The sequence below is a fragment of the Aegilops tauschii genome, chromosome 3, assembly GCF_002575655.3.
Source record: "Aegilops tauschii subsp. strangulata cultivar AL8/78 chromosome 3, Aet v6.0, whole genome shotgun sequence".
Classification (NCBI taxonomy): Eukaryota; Viridiplantae; Streptophyta; class Magnoliopsida; order Poales; family Poaceae; genus Aegilops; species Aegilops tauschii.
In genome coordinates this window covers 46871435-46889119 of record NC_053037.3, presented here as the reverse complement: position 1 = coordinate 46889119, position 17685 = coordinate 46871435, and the positions used below count along the sequence as shown (strand labels likewise).

The window sequence follows — 17685 nt, the reverse complement described above, 5'->3', positions numbered from 1 at the left end:
CGCGCGCGATGTGGATCGTGGGGCTCAATCCTAGGTGCCCGGCGGGATCCTATCCACGTCCCAGAACCCTGCCCAACGATATGCTCGCTCGGATGGGAGGAGATGGATGAGAAGGGGGTCCTAATGGTGGACCTCGACGAACGTCGCCGACTTCTCTTCGCCCCCAAGGTCTTCAACAAGAGAAAGTTGGCCACCTTCCACCGGACCGCTACTCCCATTGTGTCACCAACGCTTGATTTCTCCTCCCCTCCATCAGCATAAGGGGCAGTTATCGTGGTGAGCATTGGGTGGCGACGACGCAGAACCTGCAGGGGCTTAACGTCCTCAAAATGAGGGAAATGCACATGGTGATTTTTCTTTATAACATATATATAGCATAGCCTGTTAATATTTTTAGGGAGCTAAAAATAAAAGATTTCATTAATTTGGAATCAGTCATAACACACTTGCAATTTAACCCCAGTTATTTTCAAATAATTTTAAATCCTTGCTCTATTTTCCAAATACCCATTTCGAATTGTGTAGCTCTGTAATAATTCAGAGAGGCCACATGCCAAAGTTCAGCCCATTTTGGTTTTTTTTTTGGCCCTCCAGATACGCCATTCTTTTTCTGTAAATAGAAAAAGAAAAGGTCTTTTTTTTTTGAAAGGCTGGCTCTCTTTTCTTTTTCTTTGCGCCGCAGCTGGCCCACTTTTTGCTCCAGCCTGAACTTCCCCACCCGATCCCCCATCTCTCCCATTCGTTCCCGTGCCCGCCTCCACACACCCACACAGCCAGCGCTGCGCATCGCTCTCGTCGCGTGTGCGCCACAAGGTCGGCTCCCATGGCAGCCGTCGTCGTTTGACGACTCCGGCGAGGGTACGCCGTCCTCTTCCGCGTCGCGCCCATCCTCTCCCCCTGCTCGTACCCAACGCAAGCTCGCGCAGCCATGGCCATGGGCACCCTTGTTGCCTCGCGGATCCGCCCCGGCCGGACCTCCGGCGAGCCCTGGAGCTGCTCCACTCCACCACCAGCGAGGAAGCCGTGCCTCTGCACCTCTTTGTGCCTCCCCCTCTGCCCCCCTTCCCTTCCTTCCTCTCCTCCCGATTCTGCCTATTTTCTGAATATCATGGTCGTTGCAGCTCCTCTCGATTCATGGTAAATCTGAACAGGTTGTTTCCTTGTTCCCTTCCTTTCTCAGTTCATTCTTCTTCTATTCGTTCCCTTTGGTACCCCTTATTGATCCTTCAAACTGTTAGGTTGATCTCTCCACCAATGGGCCCAACGGCTCATTGGGCCCTTGACCCACGCCCTGATCGAGGGCGTCCAGCCCAAGCAAGGCTGGTGGGCCCCTGTCGCGCAGTGCTATAAAGAGGAGGTGGGGACTAGGGGCACGGGGTACGAGGTTCGTCACCGCCACTGTTCCCCACTCCTAACTCTATCCGATCCAGAGGAAGGCACTGAAGCGATGGGAAGCTCCACCGCTGCCACTCATGCACTTCACCGTTGACCTCTACACCGACCGTCGCTGCCCGTGCGCCTCCATCGACGAACCAGCAATGGCCGGAACGCTAAGGTAAACACCCGAATACAGACAATATCCCACTGATCTACTCCTAGTGTCGACGGCCGACGGGGCCCTCAGTGTCTCTCTCTTTTTCTCTGTCGCAGGAGGTGGAGGAAGAAAGAGATGGAGAAAGAAAAGGAAGGAAGGGAGCTCGAGCGGCGCAGCACGGCGCGGTGGTGCGTCGCCGTCGTCGGCGACCGGCGCGGCACGGTGACCGAGTGGCCGGCGTCGAGCGCAACGGCTCAGTTCGGGAGCGAGAGAAGAGCGGCGCGAGAGGGAAAGAATGGGTTAGGGTTTGCCCGAGCGGCGCGGTTGGATCGCTTTGATCGGGCGAGATCGGCACTGGATCGTTGGATCGCGTCGATGGCCGCGATAAAACCCTAGCCTGTCGGCGCGGGCTTTTGGGCCGGAAAGGGAGCAGGCGCACTTTGGCCTGAGGCCGGCTGAGCTGCTGGGCCGGCAGAGCCGGCGGCCCAGGCCGGCAGCCGCGCGCGAGCCAACTGGACCCTGAGTGGCTGGGCCATTTTCGGCCAAGGCAGGCGCACACGGCGCGCGAGCAGGCCGTGGGCCAGGAAACGCAAAGCACAGGCCGTGTTTTATTTGTTTTTTGTCCAATTTTTGGATTGATGCATCCAGTTTTCTGTTTTATTTTCTATTTAAAATTAATCCAACGAAAATTTGTTTAGAAAATAGAAAAGTGATAGAGATGCTTCTGAAAAGTAAAAAGTTCATGAATTTTTATTCATGTTTTTTCCTCTGCAAATAAAAAAAAGTGCTATTTTAAAAGTGAATAGAACTAAAGTAAGAGATTAAACTGTTGCTTCTCTAATGCTTTTTGAACCAACTGGTTAAAATTGCTTAGAGAGTAAAAGAGTACAGAATTATTTCTGAATAGAATATTGTAAAGTTTCCGCTGCAAAGTAAAAGTTTTATTCTCCAATTAAATTGGAACCAACGAGAAAATTTAATTGGAAGAACTGTTCTTAGCAATGTTTTTCCCCTGTGGGTGAAATCAGATTCAGATAGTTTCCGCTATGACAAAAGAAAGATATTAGTTTAAAAGTTAAAATATGGTATTGTTATTTTCTGACCAACGTTGATGATAACAGTATTATAATTCTATGAGTCTTATGTTCAAAGCTTAAATCTCTGATAATTTTTGTATCAAAGTAATCAATTTTCAGAGAACAAATAAAGATCAAGAAATGCTCTTGAGCTAGAGAAATGTATATTTCTTGTTCCCGCTGCAATAAAGTTGATGATGATTATTATTTCTTAGCAAAGTTGTTTAATAGAAATACTATCATCACATTGTTTATGAGTTATATGCATTATTTCCATTTCCGTCCAACGGTGATATGGAATTAATGTAGAAGGATGGTATTTTATTCTAATTCTGCCACAACGGTGATTTAGAATATAAAAAGAAAGTTTTAAAAAGTTTAATGTGCATATTTTTTTAACCAGACCAACGTAGGGTTATTTTTTATGCTCATTATTGTTGATTATTGGCTAAGTTTTCTCAGACTAAAAGTTTTCCATGCTTTCATTCGTGAAAGCGAATGTCTGGGTACTTGTGACCCGAAAGATGACCAAGAAAGGTCATAACGTGAGGGAGTATGTTCTCTCTAAAGAATGACTTCAAAAGAAAAGAAAAAGATCATTAAGAGTCTTGGTTGACGAATGTCTTTCATGTACTCTCTATGAAGAAGATTTTTCAGTCAACATGATTTGAGATGAAACAAGCAACATGCGTGTTTAATTTTGACCAATGTCGGATCAAGCACGTGTGTCAAAGAGCATTCGGATTTATTTCTGAATTTGATGATTGAATATGCAGTCAAACGAGCCAATTCTGGCATTTATGTCCCTTACAGGCAATTACCCGCATAACGGGAAAAAAATGATTATGATAAAACCTGCATGGCAGGAAAAGTCTGGGAAAATCCCTGCGTAACCCGTATGGCGGCAGAAATTTTCTCAGAATTATCCTGTATGACAGGAGAAAGACATGATGACTCATGTGGTTTTAATGTGTCCCACTCTGGGAGAAAAGTATGGAGTAGCTATTATGCTTTCCTAGTATTGACCGTACATCTTATGTGTAACGGTCATTAAGCACTCAATAACTCCGAAGAGAATAAAAGTGACAGACGAACCTAAAGATAAGAATGGTATGCAAGTGTGACTTGCAAAAGTACTAATGATAAAGAACTCTGTTGAGTTTCTGAAATGGAATAAGGAAAAAGTACTCCCATACCAGTTAACAGATAACTTCATTACATATGAAGTAATCAGATAAATGAAGTAGATACTCAAAGTTTCCTCAATTCACAAGAAATGGTTTTTCGAAATAGTGGCAGAAAAGTTCTTGCCACATTTCGAGGGGGAGAAAGAAATATGAGATATCCATTAATGAAGAATGTGATCGTCTGGGGGAGTACGATGATCATCATAGTACCCCTCAAGGAAAGAAAACTAAGGAATACTAAGACAGTGCTTAAAGTGCCATAAAGAAGAAAGTTTTAACAGAATAAACCCAAATAATAAAGTTTAAAGATACGCCATTCTTAGTGAAGATGGAGTAATCTGGGGGAGCATGGTATGAAGATACCTAAGACTCAAATAGATTGTATCTGGGGGAGCATGTTGTATGACCTATACAACACCCGTTGTTAGCTCTATAAAGGAGGAATGATTAAACATGGATCTTGTGATAAAGGTCCCTGTAAAACCTATTGCCTCTTGGAAGTGAAAGACTACAATTAATTTGCCTCTTGGCAATGACAGAGCAACAACAGCCCCATATGAAAGAAGTGCCAGTACCTGAGACATAGATGGTCTCAAGGAAATAGAAAATCAGATACTTCTGATTACTATAAAGTCTATGATAGTGAAATTCAAATCGAGGTTGATCCCACCTTATTTAAAGTGCTCAATCGAGCTTAGAGAAGTGTCTCTGTTTGTCCAAATGATAAGAGACTATGTGAGATGAAATAAAATTGGTGAATCCCGACAATGTTTGGGACTCATAAGTAATTTCCAATGGAGCATAAACAGTAGGCTGTAAAAGGTCTACAAGGTCAATGTGGCTCCAAAGGAAATATGTAAAGGTGTAAAGCGTGACTTGAATCGAAAGTTTTTGTGCAAAGAGAATGAACAAATTACAATGAGTGTTAGTGGCACATCATGACCGACATCATGATCTGAGTTACATCAGATGAATGTATAGAACACAAGGGATACTGCTTCAAGAAGTTTTTTATGGACTAGAGCAAGTCTCTAGACAGTTGCATTTAAAGTTTAAAGAATCACATGATATTTTGGGTTAAAGAAAATGGAAGGACAATTGTATTCATGCAAAGTTATAGAATGGGAAATTCATTTCCCAATCCTATGCATGTGGATGACGTCCTACTTGCTAGTGGTGATGTCAATCTACTTCAGGTGGAGAAAAGAAGTTCTTGTCCTCAAAGTTCAAAATTGCATTTCTCAGAGTGTCTCTCGTTATAAATATCGAGATTCACCAAGAAAAGAATAAAATGGGGTATTAGGAATGTCGCATGGACATGCTAACAAAGGTCTCTAAAGTATGCATGCGAGAAAACCTACGCCTGTTCTTATAGTCAAGGGCAATGGAACTGGAAACTATGGTGTTCCAAAAGTTGATGAGAAAAGATTGAAAACGGATATGGTACCATAAGCTTCAGCTGTTGGAAGCTCAATATATTTTGGCAATGTCCAGTCCATATATAGATCACTGGAATGGAGTCAAAGATATCGGCCTCATGCTGAAAGAAATAAGTGCTCTCAAAAGATTGTGAGTACAAACACAGGACTTGTGAAATGTATAGCGAAATCCACAATTGTCGCTGACTTTCACACTTGGAGTTTTTGTGTGGAAAAACTCTAAAGAATGAATCAATTATCATTAATATGATGTAAAGATAATGTACAACATGATATGAGGCTGAGGGACAGGCAAAAAGGTTAAAGAAACAAGTACCCGGAATTGATAATGGTTGACAACAGCGATAACCATTTTAAATTTTTCGCTCCTATGACAACGAGTCAAGTGTTGATGCCAAACACACTGACACAGAGTTATGCGTTGTAAAGGAGAAAGTCCGGAATCATGTAGAAATGCTTGAAGCATAAAAGCAACAGACAAGTGTTTGCAGATCTGCTTATTAAAGGCTTGCCGCCCAGTGTGTTCGGAGAACACTCAGTCGACATGGGTTTTATGGTATAGTCTAAGATTTCCGGACAATAAAAGGGCCCAAGGTTAAATAATCTGTTTCAAAACAGAGGAGTGTGTTGTAGGTGTTGATTCTATCGGGAATGAACTGTGATGATGAGACATGCTCTACATGCAAATCTGTGATGAAACGAGTACTTTGAAAAGAGTTATTTCAAAGTATAAAGTTAAAAGTATAATGATGAGATCAAGGGGGAGAATGTTAGGTTGATCTCTCCACCAATGGGCCCAACGGCTCATTGGGCCCTTGACCCACGCCCTGATCGGGGGCGTCCAGCCCAAGCAAGGCTGGTGGGCCCCTGTCGCGCAGTGCTATAAAGAGGAGGTGGGGACCAGGGGCACGGAGTACGAGGTTCGTCACCGCCACTGTTCCCCACTCCTAACCCTATCCGATCCAGAGGGAGGCACTGAAGCGATGGGAAGCTCAACCGCTACCACTCATGCACTTCACCGTCGACCTCTACACCGACCGTCGCTGCCCGTGCGCCGTCCTCCATCGACGAACCAGCAATGGCCGGAACGCTAAGGTAAACACCCGAATACAGACAATATCCCACTGATCTACTCCTAGTCGATCCAGTAAGTCAATCACAAACAACTACGTATATAAACTGCTGAGATTATTGTTAAAAATAATTCTGTAATTAGGGGAAAATCTCCCCTTGCCCAAACCGTCGTTGCGGTTTGTCCCGCAACCGACGTCTCCCTTCGATCTCCTGGAACCGACGCCTCCTCGAGGGATCGTCGTGTCTCTTCGGGACATATAAAAGGGGGCCTGTAACCATCGATCAATCAATTCGATCATTCTGATTCAAAACACATTATCACGCACGTAGAACAGCCAGCGAGAGCGAAAGGCAACAGAGAAAGGAGAAGAGAGGAAGTACTCGCCGCCGGTGAGATGACAGGCCTTGTCTCCTTCTTCCTCCGTCTGATCCGCGAGGACGGTCGCCGCTACCGCCTCATTGCCCTTCGCCGCCATGGAGTTGGTGGCCACCGCCGTTTCCGTCGCCGGATGCAAGCCATCCGTCGATTCGGCCGCGGCGCCGCTGGACGTGGCGCTCCTGGCCGCCACCGCGTCGCTGGACGAGGTGCTCCTAGCCGCCACCGCGCCGCTGGACGCGCCCCCCGCGGTGCTCCCCTCGCCCCTGGACGCAACCACGATGGTGCTCCCTGCGCCCGTGGCCAGGCGCCCATGGGGTTCGACCCCTGGCTAGTGGCCGGCCCGAGCGCCTCCATGGTGCACAGGGCTGCAGCCGCGCCTGCACCGCCTCCTGGATCTCCGCCTCCACCACCTCCTCCGCCGGCCGCGTGGCTCACGCCGTCGACGCCAACGCCCGCAGCCGAGGCCGCCCGGATATTGCCCTGTGCCGATGCGCGCCGTCGTGAACGAGGAGGAGGCGCTCGCCTTTGTCTCCGCGCCGACCGGTGCCTCCGGAGTGGTCCACCTTGGAGCCGGCATGGAGGGCGCTGACGCCACCGCCACGCCTCAGCAGGAGACAGCTGCGGGCTCGAGCAGCCGAGCCGCACGGCGCTTCGGGCGTCTCTTCGGGCGCGCCGTCGCCGCCATCGACCGTAACCCCAGCCGCCGCCCCGGTTCGTGGGCTCCGGCGAGCCTCGGACTCGCCAGCGCCGCACCAGGAACTGCTCGCCCGGATCACGTCGTCGTCGACTCTTCTTCGGACGAGGAGGGGTCGTCGGTGCTACGCCGGTGACCACCGGAATCGCAAGGGCCTGCGGCGGCCACTCCTCCCGCCGGCGCCGCCGCGTGATAGTGGGGATCGAGCAGAGGTGGTGGTGCGGGGTTCGGATACTCCGACCCTTATCCGATCCGCCCGCTCCCCCCTGTCTTGTGCGGTGCGGCGGCGAGTGGGCTGGCCAAAGGCCGGGCAGGCCCAGGCCCAGGCGCCCGAGGCGGCTGTTTCCTCTCCTGTGCGGTGCTGTGGCGGGTGGGCCGGCCATAAGTGTGGAATTTTTTTTTCTTTCTCTCTCTGTTTTCTTAACATTAGTACTAATTATTGTATTTGTGCAATTTTAGTCTATATTTAGTGCGGTTTAGTACTTAGATTGACTACTACTTACATTTTAGTCCTGTTCTAGATTTATTCTAGTTAGGACTTGTGTAATTATTAGTAGGTGTGTTTATATTATGTAATGGATTGATAATATAAATAAAGTACCGGATTTCATCTGGGAAGAATGACATGTCCCATGTGTTTACCACATCTCATTTTTATCGAACATGTCTTTGCGATTGAGATCTTCTCTCGCATATCAAACTTGCAAATTTTTGAATGTTTCTCCCTCATCTTATTTGGAATCACAAGGTAATGAGTTGTGATCTACTGCTTATTTGCAGACTATCCTCTCTTACTGTGAGGTCTACGCTTTGTCATTCTCGACAAACGATTACCTCCAACGTGTATTCCTTATATCTGAATTGTAGCATACACAAGGTAATGGCGATGTAGCCTATTACTGTGAGATCTAAGTGATCTTCAAAGTGTTATGTTCACACAATTGAGATTGAGAATTTTTTCAAGTTTACACTTGAGTATCAAATTTTTGCATTCTTATTACACAACCATGATGGTTTTTAATTTACCACTCGTAAATTAATTATCTCTGGTTCTCCCATGTAGGCGAAGATGACTGCCAAAGAGTTTGAGGAGCTTGCCCTCAATGGCCACAATTACCCTACATGGGCTATGGACATCAAGATCAGTCTTGCGTCTTGTGGGATAGCGCGTGCAATACAACCCCCGGAGACTCCTCTCCCGGCTGGGGCCACGCCGCTGACAGAACAGCAGAACTATGCTGCCTTATTCATCATTAGGCACCATATTCATCCAGATCTCAAGTATGAGTATTTACAGGAGGAATCTCCTAGTACTCTATTTCTGGCCCTCAAAACGAGGTATGAACAGCAGAAGGCAGTAGTCCTGCCAGAAGCACTCCATGATTGGACTCATCTCCGTCTTCAGGATTTCAAGTCCATCGGTGAGTACAATCATGCTGTTCATAAGATATGTTCCAAACTGCGCTTTTGTGAGAAGGAACCTACTGAGGGGGAGAAGATAGAGAAAACTTTGTCTACTATGCTCCCTTCAGATAGGATCCTCCAACAACAATACCGTGCTCGTAACTACACTGTCTATTCCGAGCTTATTCACATGTTATTTCACGCAGAAAAGCATGATGAGCTACTTGCTAAGAATGGCTCTCAGCGCCCAGTTGGGGCACAACCTTTACCTGAAGTCCATCTGAATGTTGCAAATAGACAAAAGTTTAATGGTACCCCTCGGGGTAAACAATCCAATTTCGAGCATAAGCGAAAGCGCAATGGGAACAGGAGATCTAGATACCCAGGCAAGGGAAAAGGCACTTCAAAACCCAGGCTTGATAAATCTAAGCTTTGCAACAAGTGTGGATGCTCCACGCATTCTACTGAAAAGTGCACAATGCCCAAGCATCTGGTTATGCTGTACCAGCAATCTCAGGGACGCAAAGCACCTCAAGGGAAAAGGTTTGAAGCCAACTTCAACCTTCATCCGGATAGCGCAAAAGGAGCTGGTAGTTCGCACGATGTTCCTCCTATACCGAGCAACGCCGTGGTTCCTTATCTGCCTGAGGCTACTGCTGAAATGGAGAACACGTTGATTGAGTACACCGCAAACAACGTGTTTGGCGACTTCGACTAGTCCCTCAATCTCCTAGTGATCTACTTAATTATGTCCATTTGTGATGATTGTAATAAGAACATAAGTTTGCTGTTGTCTTTATATTGTATTGTATCAGCACATTTGATATAATAAAGATTGTATTCTATATATTACTATGAGGTTTTCTTATTGAAAATTCTTTGTTTTATATAGTTTTCTACGGGGACAATCCGATGGAAGAGGAATTATGCCTTGTGGACAGTGGTGCCACAAACTCCATACTGAGGGAGATGAAATATTTCCAAACTCTGAAAAAGACGAATGGAGATATTCTAACTATCGCTGGACGCGATACTGTGATTGTTGGTACTGGACGTGCCATATTCACCCTCCCAAGTGGTACATATGTGACAATTGAGGATGCTTTACTATATCCCGATTCTGCACGTACCCTGATCAGTTATCGAGATATCCGTAAAAATGGTTTTCATATTGAAACCCATGAAGACAACAAAGAGGAGTATCTACTCTTTACTAAAGATGACGGATATGGCAAAAAGGTACATGAGAAAATTCCTTCTCTATCGTCTGGTTTGTACTATACGTACATCAAACTCGTGGAACATGTTGCATACAAAGTAATTTTTCAGAATGTTAACGCATTCCAAACCTGGCATGATCGCCTAGGCCATCCTGGAATAGGGATGATGAGAAAAATTACTAGCAATTCCATTGGTCATAATCTGCTTGAGTCAAAATTTCCTCAATCTTCTGATTTTGTGTGCACGTCTTGTGCCACGGGAAAGCTAATTTTGAGGCCCTCACACCTCAAAATACAAGCTGAACCACTTCAGTTCCTTGAACGTATTCAAGGAGACATTTGTGGTCCCATTCAGCCATTATCTGGACCTTTCCGGTATTTCATGGTTCTGATTGACGCATCTACACGATGGTCACATGTGTGTCTTCTATCCACACGAAACCATGCATTTGCCAAGATAATGAGGCAAGTCATTAAGTTGCAAGCCCATTATCCTGAAAGTCGAATTAAATCAATTCAAATGGACAATGCTGCAGAATTCTCCTCACGTGCTTTCAATGATTATTGCATGGCTTTGGGGATTGAAGTTCAGCACTCTGTTCCATATGTCCATACACAAAATGGTTTGGCTGAAGCATTGATTAAGAGGATCAAACTCATTGCAAGACCTTTGTTGATGAATTGCAACTTGCCAACCTCTTGTTGGGGTCACGCTGTTTTACATGTTGCTGACTTGATACAATTGAGGCCAACTGCATATCACAGTTCTTCCCCTCTGGAATTGGTACGTGGAAATCCTCCAAGCATTTCCCATCTGCGTAAGTTCGGATGTGCTGCATACATCCCGATCTCACCACCACAGCGGACATCTATGGGCCCACACAGGAAGTTGGGGATCTATGTGGGGTACAAATCGCCGTCGATTATTAAGTACCTGGAACCCCTGATTGGGGATCTGTTCACAGCCCGTCACGCTGATTGCATATTTAATGAGGAACATTTTCCGGCATTAGGGGGAGATTTCAAGTACCAGAAAGAATGCCCGGAAATTGATTGGAATGCTCATTCCATTTCATCCTCTGATCCACGTACCCATGAGACCGAACTTCAAGTTCGGAAGATCATTAATTTGCAACATCTTGCAAATAATCTGCCAGATTCATTTACTAATTTGAAAGGTGTTACAAAATCCTTAAACCCGGCCAGAAACGCGCCAGAAAGAGTGGAGGTACCAATAAAAACCACTCAACTCCCTATTCCTAAAAAGAGGGGGAGTAGTACGGCCTCTGACCCGGAGCATGCTTCTAGCAAGCAGCAAAGGAAATCGAGGAAAAAAACCTCGGAGTCAGTAAATGCAGGTCAACTCAACGTTGACAAACACCTGATGGGTAGTATACACCCAGTGGAAGGGCAACCTCCACAACCCAGTTCCAGTATGCACAAACTAACTGGGACATCAGAACACCCAGACTCGATCGTATTGGGAAATCACGAAGAGTCACTAGGGGTGCAGGAAATTTCCATCAACTATGTTGATTCTGGAGAATCATTTGACCGTAAGACTACGACGGTCGACATATATTTTGCTGAAAAGATTGCAAATACCCTTCTCACTGATCATGATCCAAGGTCTATCGTTGAGTGCCAAAAGCGCTCCGACTGGCCTAAATGGAAGGATGCAATCCAAGCAGAAATTGCCTCGCTTAACAAAAGAAAGGTATTCACTGAAGCAATACCTACACCTCCTAGTGTTTTCCCTGTGGGATTCAAATGGGTTTTTCTCCGGAAACGGAATGAGAACAATGAGGTGGTGAGATATAAAGCAAGGCTCGTAGCACAAGGTTTCACGCAAAAACCCGGCATTGATTTCACTGAAACATATTCTCCAGTAATGAGTGCAACCACTTTCCGATATCTTATATCCTTGGCAGTGCAAAATCGTCTATCTATGTAGTTGATGGACGTCGTGACCGCATACCTTTACGGGTCACTAGATTCGGACATATATATGAAGGTTCCTGATGGAATCTCTGTCCCAAATAAAAATGCAAAACGCAACATGTATTGTGTAAAGCTGAATAAGTCATTATATGGCTTAAGGCAGTCGGGACGGATGTGGTACAACCGACTCAGTGAGTTCCTTCTTCAGAAAGGTTACTCCAATAGTACTGATTGCCCATGTGTTTTCATCAAGAAGTCCTCTACAGGATTTTGCATCATTTCTGTGTATGTTGACGATCTCAACATCATCGGCAGCACACCAGACATTGATGAAGCACGCAATCACCTAAAGATGGAATTTGAGATGAAGGATTTGGGTAAAACCAAATTTTTCTTAGGTATTCAACTTGAGCATCTTCCCTCAGGAATCATGGTACACCAATCTGCCTATATCCAGAAAATATTGGAGAAATTCAATATGGACAAATCCTATCCATCTAAAACTCCCATGGTGGTTCGATCTCTAGACATAGAGAAAGATCCGTTCAGACCAAGGGATGATGGAGAAGAGGTGTTGGGACCTGAAGTTCCATACCTTAGTGCTGTTGGAGCGCTTATGTATCTTGCAAATTGCACAAGACCTGATATTGCATTTGCAGTGAATCTACTTGCTAGACATAGCGCAGCTCCCACCAAACGTCATTGGTCTGGAGTGAAGAATATCTTTCGATATCTCCAAGGCACCAAGGATCTTGGCCTATTTTTCCAGTCCCAGAAAAATCCGGACTCTGATATGATTGGATATGCAGATGCCGGTTATTTGTCTGATCCCCATAATGCCAGATCTTAGACCGGCTTCGTGTTCCTTCATGGTGGCACTGCTATATCATGGAAGTCTTCGAAACAGACTCTGGTGGCAACATCTACCGATCATTCTGAAATAATTTCATTATTTGAAGCAACATGCGAATGTGTATGGCTTCGCAGAATGATAAACCACATACAACAGTCATGTGGAATGGGCTCGATAAAATCACCTACCATTATCTATGAAGATAATGCGGCCTGTGTTGCGCAGATGCAAACAGGATACATCAAGAGTAATATCACCAAGCATATTTCTCCTAAATGGTTTTTCCCCCATAATCTTCAGAAAAGCGGGGAAATAAGCATTCTGCAAGTCAAATCATGCGACAACCTTGCTGATTTATTTACCAAGTCTCTACCACATTCTACATTCCAGAAATGTGTTCATGGAATTGGTATGCGAAGACTTAGGGACTTGCAGGTGTCAGGGGGAGTCTCTTCTTGAGATATCCTCATTTTAATGACATCACATTATGCTATTTTTCTTTGTGAGTATATGTTTCAGGATCTCATCAAAGATTTTATGAAGAACTTTTGAAGGAGAATCTTTTGAGATGATAGAGATTCCCGGACAATCGTGAAGATGATCTACATGGTCAAGCGTAGATTAGGGGGAGTGTTAAAAATAATTCTGTAATTAGGGGAAAATCTCCCCTTGCCCAAACCGTCGTTGCGGTTTGTCCCGCAACCGACGTCTCCCTTCGATCTCCTGGAACCGACGCCTCCTCGAGGGATCGTCGTGTCTCTTCGGGACATATAAAAGGGGGCCTGTAACCATCGATCGATCAATTCGATCATTCTGATTCAAAACAATTATATCTGAAGGAGCGAGGTGGGACAGAAGGGCAGTTCGTGAGGTTTTTTTTTTAGGCGAGGGAGTTCGTGAGTTGGATCGAAGCAGCTAGTAGGATTGGTCAAGCTGGCTTCTAAGTGTCTTTTTGACAAAACTCATTTATAATCTATATAAAAAGAAGTCTTCCTATTATTTCCCACGCAGCAGGTTAGCTAGGTGAGCTGGTTCATGCGAGCTTGCTAAAACAACGTGGCCACGGTTCAAGTCCTCATAACGCAATTTCTTTTTTACAACGGAGAAAGAAAAGGACGTACGCAGTTTTTCCCCTACAACGCAAAAGCGACGGACGAAAAAAAGAGAACGTACGAAAACAACTCGATGGACAAAATAAAGTGGAGAATTCTTTAATAAATATTAGGTAGAGATAATGCGGCATGGACTAAATTCCTGTAGGTTGTGATTAGTTTTTTTTTAACCGGGCATAACCCCTCTCCATTACTTTGACATAACGGAAATACAGAGTTCGCAAACTGAAACTACTAAGAAAACTAGAAAGGGCTTGAAAAACCCACTGCAAGCACTCGTCATCGAGTAGCTTACCGTGGGGCGAAAACCCAAAGACACTCAAACACGATCTAGACCTAACCAGGAATCCAGCAAGTCTTAAGATACTAAAAGGCTCACGCGGCAGCAGAATAAGCAGTTTTCATGAAGTAAGGCGAAGGACCCAAAACAAAACACAACTGTCATGACCCAGCGCTGGCCGAGCTCCTCTCATCAGTCCTGCGCCATCTCGCCTGATGCCGCGCAGATCCTCATCATGTTTGAAGCGCTGGCCCTTAGCATTTTGGCCCCCCGCTCTATCGCCTCCCGATCCGCTCCAGTCATCATTCCTGCCCAATAAGACATAAAGCCACACGCAAAGTAATCGCAGCGAAAGGGGTCTTTAATTTTTTCTGCTCGAAGGTAGCTTGATTGCGGCAATTCCATATTGCCCAGCATATGGCCGCTAGCCCAAACGTGTAAAACTTTTCCCCATCAGGGAGGACAACATAGCACCATGAGAAGTATTTCCAAATATTGTTCCGGCACTTGAGGTTGTGATTAGGTAGCTTAACGTTTCAAGCATGCCGCCTCACTGAATTCCCAAATGAGCTCAATCAACATCGGTTGCCTCTAAAACAAAGGCTTACCTTTTGATGTTTTTATTCAGTTTAGTTTGGGGCTTGTTAGTTCATATTCAAATTTTTTCAGGACCTTTTGTGTGGATGATGTGCGTGGCACTTAGAAAAAAGGCTCTAAGAGTATTTACAACAACCACAAGTAGCAAATTCTGGCCCCCAAACAACAGCGCTTCCGTGGATAGTAACCGAACAACGCACAAATTTCTCCTCCACAACCGGATCTATCAAACTGAATCATCAAGTCCATATTGTTCTTGTGCAACATACTTATGTAGCTAAACACATATGATCGGACTATGAAAAATTGACATGATGCAACGTACTTATGTAGCTCTACGAAAAATTGACATGCTACAAATGAAACGAAAATGCGAGAAGTTCATCCACGGCTGCCCTTGCCTTTGCCCTTCTCATCTTCCATGCGACGATAGCCGTCGAAGATGCAGAACGGATAAAGGCGGATCTACTCATTGCCGGAGAGCTGTCTGGTCCGTTGTCGTCCTTCTCCTTCGGGGGGGGGGGGGGGGGCAGTCGGGCTATGGCATGGACCACCCGGCTTTGCTCTTTTTCCATCTCTTTCACTGCCCTCCTTCACCGCTTTCAGCTATTCGGGCACGAATGGATTCCTCGGACGCCGCTTCGCAGGATGTCGAAGCAGCCTCCATGTCGTGGGCTACGTCGTTGCCCCCTACGCCACGAGGGCTACCTTCGCTTGAAGCCACGCATGTGGCAGGCTTGCCACGTCTCCATTTTGGATTGGTAGCGACCCATGAAGGCGCATATGGCCTCCGCTTCAGCGCCTAACGTCCCCGGGACAAGGTGCCACCTAAATGGTTCTGGTCACCGCTTCCCGCGAGGCCGTGGTCACGCGCAGAGATTCACCAGCCCCGGATCCGATCGCCATTTGGGCAACGGATGCCCGTCGGCTCGCTGAAGACCACCGCGAGCCGACGGGCGGGCGCACTCCTCACGGGAGCATCGAAAAGCAGTGTGGACGGCCATATGCTCCTTGGGGTTGCAAGTGATGAGCTCCCGGTTCTCGGATCCAGACATATCGGAGTCAGATCCAGTGGCCGCCATGGAGGAAAACGCCTGAGCTTGTCGGAGAGGAGCTTGGTACTGTGGGAGAGGAGTGGAGTGGAATGCAGCTGGAGTTTCGTCTGGAGTGTGGATAGGGGTCCAATTTACGTGAGGTCGGGTGGGCCAGAGTGGGTCGAAGCCGACGTGGCGGGCGTGTCCGGGTATCCCCATATCCGACCCAGATATGGGCCGGGTACGGGGAGTGTCGTTCAAAGCAGCCGTTTGGGCGAATATGGGGCATTCAGTTGTGTGGCATATTTTTTCATTCGGGCGGCCTGCTTGGGCGTTTGGGCGGGGTATGGGGGGTTCGGTTGGAGATGCTCCAAATAATAATAATAATTTTCTTCACGTCTTGTTTGTGTTCATTGCATCATCACGTCTTGCTTGTCTCCTTCCACCTTTGGCCATGTTGCTTAATCAACAATTTGATTTATTTATTCGCATGTCGCCTTAGCAACACGCGGGCATTGTCCTAATATATCTCAAAAAGAAAAGGACCATCGATAATTCTGGTTCTGGCTTATCCATGGCGTATACATCAGATCTGATATAAAGAAACCACTTCAAAAAAAATACACTCACACAAGGAAAGAAAAAACCGATCGTACTACTGATGATGGAAAAAAGGAAAGAAAAAACTACTCTTATTCCTTGGTGAATCAATAAATTGGACTCGTGGTCTACTCCTTATTAGCAAGCTCGGCGCGGGCCTGTTTGGCGATATCCGGCCACGTCCTCCTGCAGCAGTTGTCTTTTCCACATGTGCATCGCATGCGGTGCTCATGCTTGGGCCCAACTGGCAGAAGGTGTGGAACTTCTTCTTCAAGCGGTACCTCTTTTGTGAGACGAGTTTTGAGGTGAGCTTGGGATGACGTATCGGCCGTCCATCCTCGATGAACACCTGATAGAGAATCGATGATGGTACTCTCGCGTCCTCATAATGCTTGCAAAGTCGCTCACTGATTTTCACGAGCCTGCAGAGGTCGTTATGGTGCCAATAGTTGTATGTGGTTGGTTGCGACCTAATTGCGGCGGCCAAAGAAAAATCGTTGGTGTCGCTATTGCCATCTTCTGAGTTGTCGCCGTCTCCGTTGGAGTATCCTCAAGCGTCATCATCGCCATTGGAGTTGTTCCCGCGGTCAAAGTTATTGGTGTCCGGAGCACTGTTGGAGTTACGGTCATCGTCGGAGCTTGTTGCGGCAAAAGATATGGCAGCTACAGACGTGCCTTCGGTGTTGGAGTAGGAGGCGCCTTCATCGCCATAGACGGCATCGTCTTCCTCGACAGAGTTGATGTAGACATGAGTGCCGCCACCATCTGAATCTTCAATGTTGATCACTTCTTTTTTTTTCCTCATCATCCTAGATGAAAAAAAAAGGCAGGAGACGAGGAAAGGTGGAATTGGCGTCATGGATAGCTTGGACTAGTTGTGGTGTGGACGACGGGACGTATGCACAACTATGGTATACGCAATGGTTGATGACAGGAACAACTAAACAAGTTCTGGCACCGTATTTGTATGTATTGTTGCACGCCATAATTTTGTTTTCCCTCCGGTTTTTAGAAAGTAGAGAAGGAAGAGTATTATATCAGTAAATATTCTCAGTCGGGTATGGAATGGAAAGAAAACACGGATTAATAACGCAATCCTTTATGTTATGATTCATGCATAAACCAGCCAGCGGATCCCACCCATCACGCATTCTTCTACCCTGCATACTTGGTACGTAATCACCTACGTGCAACTATTGATCCAACTAGTAGAAAAGGCACGCCGGCTAGGCCGCGGGGAGTGAGGCCTTCTCCATACATT

The 17685-nt window shown here is 46.2% G+C and overlaps 1 protein-coding gene across 4 annotated transcripts; it reads left to right on the top strand.

The window, feature by feature from the left end:
* Positions 1 to 673: 673 nt before the first annotated feature.
* Positions 674 to 17469, top strand: LOC120976430 (uncharacterized). Of its 4 annotated transcripts, none has more exons than XM_073509983.1 (3): positions 674 to 1151; positions 6011 to 6331; positions 8447 to 9632. In XM_073509983.1, exons 2-3 carry the CDS (start codon positions 6245 to 6247, stop codon positions 9503 to 9505), a joined length of 1146 nt encoding a protein of 381 aa, XP_073366084.1. In that variant the 5' UTR covers positions 674 to 1151; positions 6011 to 6244; the 3' UTR covers positions 9506 to 9632. The 4 variants fall into 4 exon arrangements, 1 of the variants encoding a protein (XP_073366084.1); XR_012204188.1 differs by lacking the exon at positions 8447 to 9632 and adding an exon at positions 9680 to 17469 and having other exon boundaries at positions 697 to 1151; XR_012204186.1 differs by lacking the exons at positions 6011 to 6331; positions 8447 to 9632 and adding exons at positions 1239 to 1555; positions 1651 to 5223 and having other exon boundaries at positions 697 to 1151.
* The last annotated feature ends 216 nt before the right edge of the window (positions 17470 to 17685 follow it).